Below are 13,105 nucleotides of genomic sequence, written 5' to 3' on the forward strand. Positions count from 1 at the left end.
GTATTATGTCCATATGACGAGAATGAGTTCTGAATATAAATTAAAAAATACTTTAGCCCGGGACAAACAATACTCTAAATGCAGACGCCTTCCAACGCATATAGATAGGGAACTGTTCCGTACCATTTTGGTTGGAATTAAACTGTTCTATTGTGGATTGTCACTATTATTCAGTTGCTCTGGATCGCACGCGATGGTCGGTTGGGCACTCAGATATAAGAATAAGAATAAGAATAAGAATACTTTATTATCTCATAGAGAAATTCAGGGGTGGTACATAACAGTAATACAAACAAGACATTGATTTTACATAAAACATATAGCACTATATAACATGACCATCTTTAAAGCACTGCGCTTACATATTCTCGCACACCTACGCGTATAACGAATTATGGCTAAACATCATTGCAAAATAATCATAACATACAATATATCGCAGGAAATATACGGTTGTACATAAAACCAATACATACATGTACATTACTACTGATTGCACTGGCAGAAGAGGGGCTGAGTCGGGTATGTGGATGTGTTTACATGTTGCTAAGGGTGATGGATTTGGGGATGAAGCTGTTTTGCAGCCTGAGTGTCCTAGCTTTGTGCGTGCGAAGTCTACGGCCAGAGGGAAGGAGTTCATAGAGGTGGGCTAGGACATGGGACCTATCTGAAGCTATCCGCCTACTCTTTCTCACCACACGCTTTTCATACAGGGACTCCACACTTGCTTGCTGCCTGCCAATCACCTTGCTACTGACATTCACCATTCGCACTAAGACATTCCTGTTCTTCACAGTACTCAGACCTCCATACCAGGACACAAAACCAAAAGTGATGACAGACTCGATGAAAGAGTCAGTGCCAGACCTATTAAGTTAGGGGATGGTTGGAATACAACATAGTGTAGATATGCGGTTCGGAGGTCTATTCTACACGTCATAAAAAAGTAGGCAAATGGGTTTTAGTTTTTTTTTAAATTATAACTAGTTTACGTCATTGAAACGACCAAATGGCTTGGAAGATTTTCTTATCTTTTCACCGTACCAAATCGACTTTGGGGAGGGGGTTGGGGTGCACATAAAACATATTCTTACTCACACACAAAAAACAAAACAAAAATCAGAATTCGTTGCCCACTAGATGTTTCGTGCAGCTATAAGCCGTTGTTAACCCGTGATTTGTAAAAATGTAAAAATAAAAATAAAAAAAATAACGGGACGCGCCCCGCGAGTTGTAAAAACATTTTTACAAATCGCGTGGCGCGCCTCGCGATTTGTAAAAATGTTTTTACAATTCGCGGGGCGCGCCCCGTGATTTGTAAATTTTTTTACAAATCACGTGTTTGCGCCCGATATTTTCTTGTCATCCCCAAAGTCAAGGGACAAAAACGAAATCCCTTGACTTTAGGGGTAGCGCGACTGTTAATTTTAAGATTTTTTTTTTCATTACTAGGATGTCCCATCGTTGGGAAATTCCAGTCGCTTCCTCCCAGTGGAAAGCTAGCAGTGACAGAGTCGCACTACCCTAAAGTCAAGGGATCTGATAGTCCCGTTTCGCCATTATCCCAATTCGCCACCATCGCATTTTGGCGACATTTCTCAGGCCAAGTGTCATTTTACCACCATGTCATGTACCATTAGCTTCACATCCCATTAATTTTTGGCGCAATCCCGGATCGCCGTTATCCCATTTCGCACCAATCCCAGTCGCTTCACATCCCAAGTCAAGGGATCTATTAGATTTCTAGATTGTCTCATCGCTGGAAGATTCGGGTCGCTTCTTCCCAATGAAAAGCTAGCAGCAACAGAGTCGCGCTACCCTTAAAGTCAAGGGATCTATTGGATGTTTTTAGATTTTTTTTTCATTACTAGATTGTCCCAACGCTGCGAAAGTCGGGTCGCTTCCACCCAATGGAAAGCTAGCAGCAACAGAGTCGCACTATACCCTAGTTAAGGGATATATTAGATTTTTTTTTCAATGCTAGATTGTCTCATCGCTGGGAAATTCGGGTCAGTTCCTCCAACTGGAAAGCTAGCAGCAATAGAGTCGCGCTACCCAAAAGTCAAGGGATCTATTCGATTTTTTTTCATTTCTTTATTGTTCCATTGCTGGGAAATTCAGGTCGCTTCCTCCCAATGGAAAGCTAGCAGCAACAGAGTCGCGCTACCCCAAAAGTCAAGGGATCTATTAGATTTTTTTCAGATTTGTTTTTCATTGCTAGATTGTCCCATCGCTGGGAAATTAGGGTCACTTCCTCCCAGTGGAAAGCTAGCAGCAACAGACTCGTGCTATCCCAAAGTCAAGGGATCTATTACAAATATTTTTGTGTATGTATTTCTTGTCCCGTCGCTTGCTAGCTTTCCACTGGGAGGAAGCGATCCGAATTTCTCAGCGATGGGACAAGAAAGACATGAAAAAAGAAATGTTTTTGTTTAAATTTTTACAAATCACGGGTTAACAGGCGTCCTTATTGCGTGCCTTACGAGAAACAGATCGCGTGCAAAAAATACACGTAATGCTGTGTTGTCGTATTCTTTGTGCTTTGGTTTATCGTCTCTAATTAAAAGGACCCTATTCTGAGGACTCAATTCTTTCCTATTATCTTTCCGACTCATGCAATGTCACTTTTCTTTGAGATGTTTTGCGAGGAGTTGTGAGCTGAGAATACAGGCGTGTAAGTAGAACGCAAAAATCACACCTTGACTCGATCGGACAGACTGGTTCATGTAAGAGCACTTGACAGTCTCTGTCTCTTATCCCCGGTAGGATCATAAAATCGTGGAATCTGCTGATGTTCGTACTCCCCATCTACTTAGCTTCGTCCAAATAGGCCCACTTCAAACATCACACGCGGAAGACACGACTTGAGCTGGACACCACATGTGCGAACCACGCACCAAGACACCTCGCACCAGTCGGCATTGAAAACAATGTTTTCGCGAGAAATTGACATAAATAAAATCAATTTGAATTGTTAAAAAAAAGAGAAAAAATAAATTAAAGACGGACTCTTGAAGAAGTACCAACCGGTCATGTCTTTCATTCATCCATTTTCTTCTGACAGAAAAAAAATAACACAAGGAAAATGAACACATGTAAATAGGATTAAAAGCAAACGGCAACGGGGATATAGCTCAGTTGGTAGCGCGCTGGATTTGTGTTCAGTTGGCCGCTGTCAGCGCGAGTTCGATCCCAGGTTCGGCGGAAATTTATTTCACAGAGTCAACTTTGTGTGCAGACTCTCTTCGGTGTCCGAACCACCCCCCGTGTATACTACATTGGGTGTGCACGTTAAAGATCCCACGATTGACAAAAGGATCTTTCCTGGCAAAATTGCTTAGGCACAGTTAATAATTGTCTACCATACCCGTGTGACTTGGAATAAGGCCGTGAAAGGTAAATATGCGCCGACATGGCTGCAATCTACTGGCCGTATAAAATTTCATCTCACACGGCATCACTGCAGAGCGCCTAGAACTGTACCCACGGAATATGCGCGATATAAGCTTCATTGATTGATTGATTGATTGATTGACAAATGTTACTGACCACCACGTGCGAATTTAATTGTGGGTGGTGTCCTAGGTCTCCGGCATAAACACTAATTCATAAAAAAAATAAAACTCTTTATTTCATACGGTAAAAAAATTACCTTTCTGGCAATATATCTTGTTTTAATAAAACTGGCCGCATCACAAAGATCTACAGCTAAATGTGTGCATGTAGTTTTTTTATGACGAGTAATGTAGATCAAATCCTGTGGAAATTGGTCGAAAGTCAATATTACAATCAACTACATGTACTTGGCTCACCCATACAAGCTTCAGTCAATACTCATTTCCGCATTCAGAACTATTCTGTTCAAAGACGCTTGAGCGATTGAACATGTAAAACGCACTTGCACATGTTTAAATTTTGACTTTTTTCCTCAGACATTTTTTTTCTTTCCTCTGACATTTAATTTCTTAACCTCTCAAATTAGCGGAACCGAGAGCAATTCCCATGCCTGCTTTTTGCTACCTATTCTCTATGCACTGTCAATAATATGGTTTGAGGCGATTTAGTCGTTTGCTTACAAAAATAAGATATTTTTATTATCAGATCAGCTTTGCAAAGGAGATACTTACAAAAAAAGTCGGATGCGTGGCGACAACTGCTATTTACTGAAAAGGAAGGAGATGAGAGAGAGAGGGGGGGGAAGGGGGGTGGTCCGGGGAGAAGTGGAGGGCAAAAAGGGACAGAGCCGATACGATTACGATGTTGAGGGGAGGGGGGACAGCAAATATTTGCATGCACGTGGTGGTCAGTAACAATCGTCACACGACTTGCCGTTTGCTTTTTAATCCTATTCACATGTGTTCATCTTGTCCTTGTATTATTTTCTGTGGGTTTTTTTTCTGTCAGAAGAAAATCGCTTTTCATGCATGAAGACGTGACGGGCTGGATAAAACATGTCTGAGTGAAACGTTATTCCTTTCAGAGTCCGACTTCGATTTTGTCTTCTTCTTTTTTTAACAATTCAACTTGATTTTATTTACATGAATTTCTCGCGAAAACATTTTTTTCAATGCTGGCAATGTCTTAGTGCGTGGTACCACATGTGGTGTCCAGCTCAAGTTATTTGTCTTAGCTTTAAATTCCGCGTGTGATGTTTGAAGTGGGCCTATTTGGACGAAGCTAAGTAGATGGAGAGTACGAGGCAGAGACTGTCAAGTGCTCTTACAAGAACCAGTCGGTCCGATCGAGTCAAGGTGTGATTTTCGCGTGCTACTTAATTAGGCTACACGCTTGTATTCTCAGCTCACAACTCCTCGCCAAATGGTGGCAAAAACTCTCAAAGGAAAAGTGACATCGCATGAGTCGGGAAGATCGTGGGAAAGAATTGAGACCTCAGAATAGGGTCCTTTTAATTAGACACGATAAACCAAAGCACAAAGAATACTACAACACAGCATTACGAGTATTTTTTGCACGTGGTCTGTTTCTCGTAAAGGCACACAATAAGGACGCCCCGGTGGCTTATAGCTACACGAAGCATCCGGTGAGCAACAAATAAAGTTTGGTCGCTAAAAACATGTCCGTACCGTCGTCAGCGAAGATTGCCTTATATGGACCACTGCCTAACATGGACCAATACATTTCTGGGTGGCCGAGTGGTAACGCACTTGCGCTCGGAAGCGAGAGGTTGCGAGTTCGACCCTGGGTCAGGGCGTTAGCAATTTTCTCCCCCCTTTCCTAACCTAGGTGGTGGGTTCAAGTGCTAGTCTTTCGGATGAGACGAAAACCCGAGGTCCCTTTGTGTACACTACATTGGGGTGTGCACATTAAAGATCCCACGATTGACAAAAGGGTCTTTCCTGGCAAAATTGTACAGGCATAGATAAAAAAAATGTCCACCAAAATACCCGTGTGACTTGGAATAATAGGCCGTGAAAAGTATGATATGCGCCGAAATGGCTGCGATCTGCTAGCCGATGTGAATGCGTGATGTATTGTGTAAAACAAATTCCATCTCACACGGCATAAATAAATCCCTGCGCCTTGAATATGTGCGCGATATAAATTGCATAAAAAAAATCCCTGCGCTTAGAACTGTACCCACATAATACGCGCGATATTAACACCTATTGTGTTTTCAGCGTAGCAATAGGGTCCGATATTTAGACGAGACAAGTATAATGCCGACGAGTCGAAGACGAGTCGCATTATACTTGTTCGAGTCTAAATATCGGACCCTATTGCTACGCTGAAAACACAATAGCGATTATATAGCTGTTATGACCTTGATTTGTTGTTCCAAACTTACAAAATGACAGTTTTTGCGTCGATGCGTTGATCTCAGGTTTTGATAGCAGACAAACTTCTTACGCGCATCATGTTCGCGCAGGCATGCACACCGCTACACGCTTTCTGACTTTGGAAGAAAAACTGACTCCAAGTGCATTCGATTTCACAACACAGTTGTTGAAACAGCTTTTTAAGTTGTCAGTGTATGCTGTTGTCGATAGAAACATCGCCGTGGTACAGATGGGTAAACCGGAACCATGCGTCTTTGTTATCGACAATATGCTTTTGGATATTGAGAAAAATGGCCGACTTCCGTAGCATTATGCTTTGATGATCGGAAGAGACCACAGCCCCCGAATTCCCCCACGTGTTCATCAGAATAGCTATATAAGCCTCATATTGATTGATTGATTCATTTCAGAAAACTAACGGCGCTGGAACGCTCAAAACAATTTCATTCGCTGTATTCAACCTCTATGGATAACTTGCACATGTCAAAACAGTTGCAACATAGGTACATAGTTGTATAAGGTTAAGTGATAGATTTTGATTACCCTGTGGTTACCATGTTAATGATCTAGTATTTGATTATTGGCATGTCATGTTGTTTTATGTTTTTATCGAATGTTATGCTTGAGTGAATCTTTCTTGAAGGTTTGTTTGTGTGTTCACATAACTTAGCTCAGCTTGATAAGATTAGACAACATTTTGGATGAAATCCTTGAATTGGCAAGTCTCTGATAGTCATCATCTCTCTGACACCCCCCCCCCCCCCCCCCCCGACTTTCCCGACTTAAATCTTCCCGATATTGTTGAAATTTAAAATACATGACAGTATTACCCAATTAGGTCTCCCCTGCGTTTAGTACTCACTGACACTGAAAGCCGAGAACATGATTATGCTCGAATATGAATGAGAAAATACATCGACGCACCAAAAATGAAAAGAGCGGTTACCGAAAACACTACGTGTCAATAATCACGCGTACCAGTGGTACTGTTTTCATAAAATGTTCTTCCAGATCTGTACCAAAGCATACTTACAGAGTTAGTCAACCCATGATGGTGTTGATATCACCGTATAAATATGTCTATGTTTCTGTCATCGTCCGCCACTTCTCAGTCAGTCATTCAATATGTCTGTCTGTCTGTCTGTCTGTCTGTCTGTCTGTCTGTCTGTCTGCGCGTCCGTCCGTCTGTATGTGTGTATGTGTCTCTCTCTTTCTCTCTCTTTTCCTGTCTGTCTGTATGTCTGTCTGTCTGTCTGTCTGTCTGACTGACTGTCTGTCTATCTGTCTGTCTGTAAGCCTGCCCGCCCGCCCGTCATTCCGTCCGTCCGTCCGTCTCTCTCTCTCTCTCTCTCTCTCTCTCTCTCTCTCTCTCTCTCTCTCTCTCTCTCTCTCTCTCTCTCTCTCTCTCTCTCTCTCTCTCGCTCACTATTATTTGAGAAACGATTCGGTCTGTGACTTCTTTAAATCGTATCTTGCTGACCGGACACAGTATGTCACTCTACAATGCCAGAATTCGTCTACTGCACTAATAAGACAAACCGGCACGGTGGCCTAGTGGTAAGGCGTCCGCCCTGTGATCGGGAGGTCGTGGGTCCCTATAACCCACGTACTGCCCATCTGCACTAGGAAACTGTTCTCTAATTCTTGCAACCGCACAAGCTGGTAAGGTGACCCTGATGTCTCTCCCAGCCATTTCCAGACCCACCGCACAAGCATGCGGTAAGCTACATACCGATACTGCCTGGAAAGAAAAACAAGCATACAGTATTAATGACAGTATCAATCAATCAATCAATATGAGGCTTATATCGCGCGTATTCCGTGGGTACAGTTCTAAGCGCAGGGATTTAAAAAAAAAAATTTATGCAATTTATATCGCGCACATATTCAAGGCGCAGGGATTTATTTATGCCGTGTGAGATGGAATTTTTTGTACACAATACATCACGCATTCACATCGGCCAGCAGATCGCAGCCATTTCGGCGCATATCCTACTTTTCACGGCCTATTATTCCAAGTCACACGGGTATTTTGGTGGACATTTTTATCTATGCCGATACAATTTTGCCAGGAAAGACCCTTTTGTCAATCGTGGGATCTTTAACGTGCACACCCCAATGTAGTGTACACAAAGGGACCTCGGTTTTTCATCTCATCCGAAAGACATATGACGTGCGCCACACACAAGACCCTTTTGTCAATGGTGGGATCTTTAACGTGCACACCCCAATGTAGTGTACACGAAGGGACCTCGGCGTTTCGTCTCATCCGAAAGACTAGCACCCACCACCTAGGTTAGGAAAGGGGGGAGAAAATTGCTAACGCCCTGGCCCAGGGTCGAACTCGCAACCTCTCGCTTCCGAGCGCAAGTGCGTTACCACTCGGCCACCCAGTCCACAGTACACAAAGTGTACAATCAGGATACTTGAAAACATTCCCCATATTGCTTTGCTCAGAATTAGCACATGCGAATAAATGAATTGTCTTGAAATAAAAATGAATATCTGACAATTAATTTTCATTTTTTTATTTTATTGTTATTTGTTTTTGCACATCTATGACAAAAACCTATTTATAGTATCATGATTACAATTCTAAAAAAAAAATAACTTACTCATTAGCATCCTGTATAGCCCTCCCATACTGCTGGTTGTACCAGTGATAGCATGTCTCCAAGACATAGTGGTCCAAGCACACTGATCTGAAGCCAGGGTGGTCAGTGATGCAGCCCACCCCTGTGCTTACTGTCAGTGATTCCATTTCTGGAATTTCTTGACAACAGCGGCATTCTCGGATTGAGCCCATGCCTGCACAGTTTGCGCACTGACACCTGCACACACAAAATTTGATACAAGTTTAGTTCAAATTCTCTGCAGTCTACAAACTCACACAAAAAAGTGATCTACTAAGGCAGTAAAACAACTGAAATGGACAAATTCACAACCAATGGTAGTGACCATTATGTCTAGACAAAACCATAATAAATTGTTATTCCATTGGAACATTGGTATATTCATACGTATACTGATTTGGCTAGTTTTAGTTTTGGGGACTGCTACTAGCAATGATTGAGTGGGCATACTGACTACTCAGTAGGATGATGTTTTGACTAAAATTATAATCAGGAATGCGCATCACTTTCTGGCATGCATGAATTGCATCAAGGGTAAAAGAAGACATCGCACAAACTTTACAAATTACTGACTGCAAAACAAGCTCTACCAGAATCGATTCTATAATAGGAATATATACGAGGAAGAGTCTCACAATCACTGAATCAGTGGTAGTTTCTTACCAGTTGGTGGACATCAAACGATCGAGAGACTCGCTAAAATCGTCTCTGTCGGGTGTTTCCTCAACCTCAGCATCGGACAGCTCAGGTTCAAACTGGTATGGTTGAAGATCGTGTTCATTCAAAACCTCAAAATCACTACTGTAGCACGATAGTTCCAGTGAAGAAACGCTGCTTGTTTCACTGTTTTCTTCATGGTCTGCCATGCCAATACAGCTGCTGACGTCACTGCGAGGGGAGATCAGCCATGGCTGCGTTTTAGATTCTTACTTCCCTTACCCTTAATTGCAGGTATGAAAACCCACTTTCATTGATCGATATCTATTAAACCAAAGGACTTTGCTTGCCAATATTTTGCATCTGGTACTATTTAGTAATGTTCTATCAGCAGAATTTTTTTGACCGAGCAATGTGGTTGACCTTTAATAATTTGATTAGATACTGTTCCTTTTAGGTATGAAATGATAGCATGTGCATGTGTGTAGGTAAGCGAGCGCACGCTCGCGCGCGCGAGCATGTGTGTGTGTATATGTGTGCATGTGTGTGTGTGTGTGTAAGTGTGTGTGTGTGTGTGTGTAAGTGTGTGTGAGCTTGTGTGTGCGTGTGTGTGTTTACGAGTGTGTGTGTGTGGATGTGTGTGTGTGTGTGTGTGTGTGTGTGTGTATGTGCGCAGTCTTTGCTTTCGTTTACAATTATTCTCTGTAGTATGTTCCAAGGACAGGTTGGAAGATTAGGCTAAGCCTAAAACCTTTATCCTTATGTAATAAAGTTCTGAGTTCTGAGCTCTCTCTCTCTCTCTCTCTCTCTCTCTCTCTCTCTCTCTCTCTCTCTCTCTCTCTCTCTCTCTCCTTTGCTGGGCCGTCAAGGTGCAACTCTCTTCCTTCGAATGTTAAAACTAGCAAATCTGTAAATATCTTTAAATCTTCATTAAAAAAACATCTAAACTTTTCTCTGTAAGTACACACCCACGGTGACATAATTATGTGAATCTTACAGTTCTGTCTAATGTATACTATATTAATATTACTATATAATTATATTCACGTCATATTACATATTAATAGCATATAGTATTAATATTGTTTTACTTCGTATATTTATTAGACTGTGTGTTTCGTGTGGCCGTGGTGCTTATGCCTATTTACTGTACATTTACATGTTATGCCTATATGATTTCATTATATTATGTTGGTTATATGCGTGCGGATGTGTTAGTGTGAATGTAAAGGGCACGTTGTAAGATTAGGCCCTTGGCTTAAAATGTTTACCATTTATGTCAATGAAATGTTCTAAGTCTAAGTCTAAGTCTCTCTCACTCTCTCTCTCTCTCTCTCTCTCTCTCTCTCTCTCTCTCTCTCTCTCTCTCTCTCTCTCTCTCTCTCTCTCTCTCTCTCTCTCTCTCTCTTCCTCTCTGTACACACTTAGCAAGAGAATGTAGGCGAAGGTTACCCGAAGCTGTCACTATGTTACTAATTGAAATCAGTGCTTTTTCAAGAGGCAATTGTTAAAGCAAGGTTTGTCATGAAAGACTGATGTAAAGGGCTTTCAAGTACATGATGAGAGAGCAGCAGACACAACAATTGCAATTCACTGTAAAGGATCCTACTTCATAGGTCACACATCATTGGTCCGGTTGAGTTGACCACCGTCGTCAGCTGGATAGTTTATTGTCGCCGTGTTCCTGTCAAACCAACCGAGCTACACCCGTTGTTCTTTTACACAAGGATTGTTAATTTATATGAATACAAGGTACAACTTGGCAAACTAAAACAAGTTAACTGTATTATGTCCATATGACGAGAATCAGTTCTGAATATACATTAAAATACTTTAGCCCGGGACAAACATTACTCTAAATGCAGACGCCTTCCAACGCATATAGATAGTACCATTTTGGTTGGAATTAAATTGTTCTATTGTGGATAGTCACTATTATTCAGTTGCTCTGGATCGCACGCGATGGTCGGTTGGGCAGTCAGATATGTTTGTCAGTGCCAGACCTATTAAGTTAGGGGATGGTTGGAATACAACATAGTGTAGATATGCGGTTCGGAGGTCTATTCTACACGTCATAAAAAAGTAGGCACATGGGTTTTAGTTTTTTTTTTAATTATAACTAGTTTACGTCATTGAAACGACCAAATGGCTTGGAAGATTTTCTTATCTTTTCACCGTACCAAATCAACTTTGGGGAGGGGGTTGGGGTGCACATAAAAAATATTCTTACTCACACAAAAAAACTTAAAAAAATCAGAATTCGTTGCCCACTAGATGCTTTGTGTAGCAATAAGCCGTTGTTAACCCGTGATTTGTAAAAATGTAAAAAAAATAATTACAAATCACGGAGCGCGCCCCGCCAGTTGTAAAAACATTTTTACAAATCGCGGGGCGCGCCTCGCTATTTGTAAAAATGTTTTTACAAATCACGTTTTTGCGCCCGATATTTTCTTGTCATCCTCAAAGTCAAGGGACAAAAACGAAACCCCTTGACTTTAGGGGTATTGCGACTCTGTTAATTTTAAGATTGGTTTTTTTCTTCATTACTAGGATGTCCCATCATTGGGAAATTCCGGTCGCTTCCTCCCAGTGGAAAGCTAGCAGTGACAGAGTCGCACTACCCCAAAGTCAAGGGATCTATTAGTCCCGTTTCGCCGTTATCCCAATTCGCCCCCATCGCATTTTGGCGACATTTCTCAGGCCAAGTGTCATTTTACCACCATGTCATGTACCATTAGCTCCACATCCCATTTTGGCGCAATCCCGGATCGCCGTTATCCCATTTCGCCCCAATCCCAGTAGCTTAACATCCCAAGTCAAGGGATCTATTAGATTTCTAGATTGTCTCATCGCTGGAAGATTCGGGTCGCTTCTTCCCAATAAAAAGCTAGCAGCAACAGAGTCGCGCTACCCTTAAGTCAAGGGATCTATTGGATTTTTTTGGATTTTTTTTTCATTACTAGATTGCCCGAACGCTGCGAAAGTCGGGTCGCTTCCACCCAATGGAAAGCTAGCAGCAACAGAGTCGCACTATCCCCAAGTCAAGGGATATATTAGATTATTTTTTTTCATTACTAGATTGTTCCATTGCTGGGAAATTCGGGTCGCTTCCTCCCAATGGAAAGCTAGCAGCAACTACAGAGTCGCGCTACCCCGAAAGTCAAGGGATCTATAAGATTTTTTTTCAGATTTGTTTTTCATTAATAGATTGTCCCATCGCTGGGAAATTAGGGTCACTTCCTCCCAGTGGAAAGCTAGCAGCAACCTAGTCGTGCTACCCCAAAGTCAAGGGATCTATTATATATATTTTTGTGTATGTATTTCTTGTCCCATCGCTTGCTAGCTTTCCACTGGGAGGAAGCGATCCGAATTTCTCAGCGATGGGACAAGAAAGACATGAAAAAAGAATTACATTTTTTGTTTAAATTTTTACAAATCACGGGTTAACAGGCGTCCTTATTGCGTGCCTTACGAGAAACAGATCGCGTGCAAAAAAACCACGTAATGCTGTGTTGTATTCTTTGTGCTTTGGTTTATCGTCTCTAATTGACCCTATTCTGAGGTCTAAATCTTTCCTATTATCTTTCCGACTCATGCAATGTCACTTTTCTTTGAGATGTTTTGCGAGTAGTTGTGAGCTGAGAATACAGGCGTGTAAGTAGAACGCAAAAATCACACCTTGACTCGATCGGACAGACTGGTTCATGTAAGAGCACTTGACAGTCTCTGTCTCTTATCCCCGGTAGGATCATAAAATCGTGGAATCTGCTGATGTTCGTACTCCCCATCTACTTAGCTTCGTCCAAATAGGCCCACTTCAAACATCACACGCGGAAGACACGACTTGAGCTGGACACCACAGTCATGTTCGAACCACGCACCAAGACACCACGCACCAGTCAGCATTGAAAACAATGTTTTCGCGAGAAATTGACATAAATAAAATCAATCTAAATTGTTAAAAATAAGAGAAAAAAGAAGTCAAAGACGGACTCTTGAAGAAGTAACGTTTCACTC

The 13,105-nt window shown here is 41.8% G+C and overlaps 1 protein-coding gene and 1 long non-coding RNA gene across 2 annotated transcripts in view; one reads left to right on the forward strand and one right to left on the reverse strand.

The window, feature by feature from the left end:
- LOC138980206 (uncharacterized) overlaps window positions 1-13,105 on the forward strand; it is a 272,961-nt gene that overhangs the window by 221,763 nt on the left and 38,093 nt on the right. The gene's annotated exons all lie outside the window — the stretch shown is intronic.
- Window positions 7,242-9,463, reverse strand: LOC138980198 (uncharacterized). Its single transcript, XM_070353032.1, has 3 exons — window positions 9,095-9,463; window positions 8,414-8,629; window positions 7,242-7,539 (listed from the first exon to the last, which is right to left on the reverse strand). The coding sequence occupies exons 1-3, from the start codon at window positions 9,295-9,297 to the stop codon at window positions 7,350-7,352; spliced, it is 609 nt and encodes a 202-aa protein (XP_070209133.1). The 5' UTR covers window positions 9,298-9,463; the 3' UTR covers window positions 7,242-7,349.

Source organism: Littorina saxatilis, linkage group LG11, assembly GCF_037325665.1.
Source record: "Littorina saxatilis isolate snail1 linkage group LG11, US_GU_Lsax_2.0, whole genome shotgun sequence".
Lineage (NCBI taxonomy): Eukaryota > Metazoa > Mollusca > Gastropoda > Littorinimorpha > Littorinidae > Littorina > Littorina saxatilis.

Excerpts from the sequence above, each read along its gene's own strand:
- LOC138980198 (XM_070353032.1), bottom strand. The coding sequence starts at position 9,297 with ATGGCAGACCATGAAGAAAACAGTGAAACAAGCAGCGTTTCTTCACTG. Across the intron at positions 8,630-9,094 it reads CGTTTGATGTCCACCAACTG|GTGTCAGTGCGCAAACTGTG; the intron begins GTAAGAAACTAC and ends TTGTGTGTGCAG. Across the intron at positions 7,540-8,413 it reads GCTATACAGGATGCTAATGA|GCAGTATCGGTATGTAGCTT; the intron begins GTAAGTTATTTT and ends TTTTCTTTCCAG.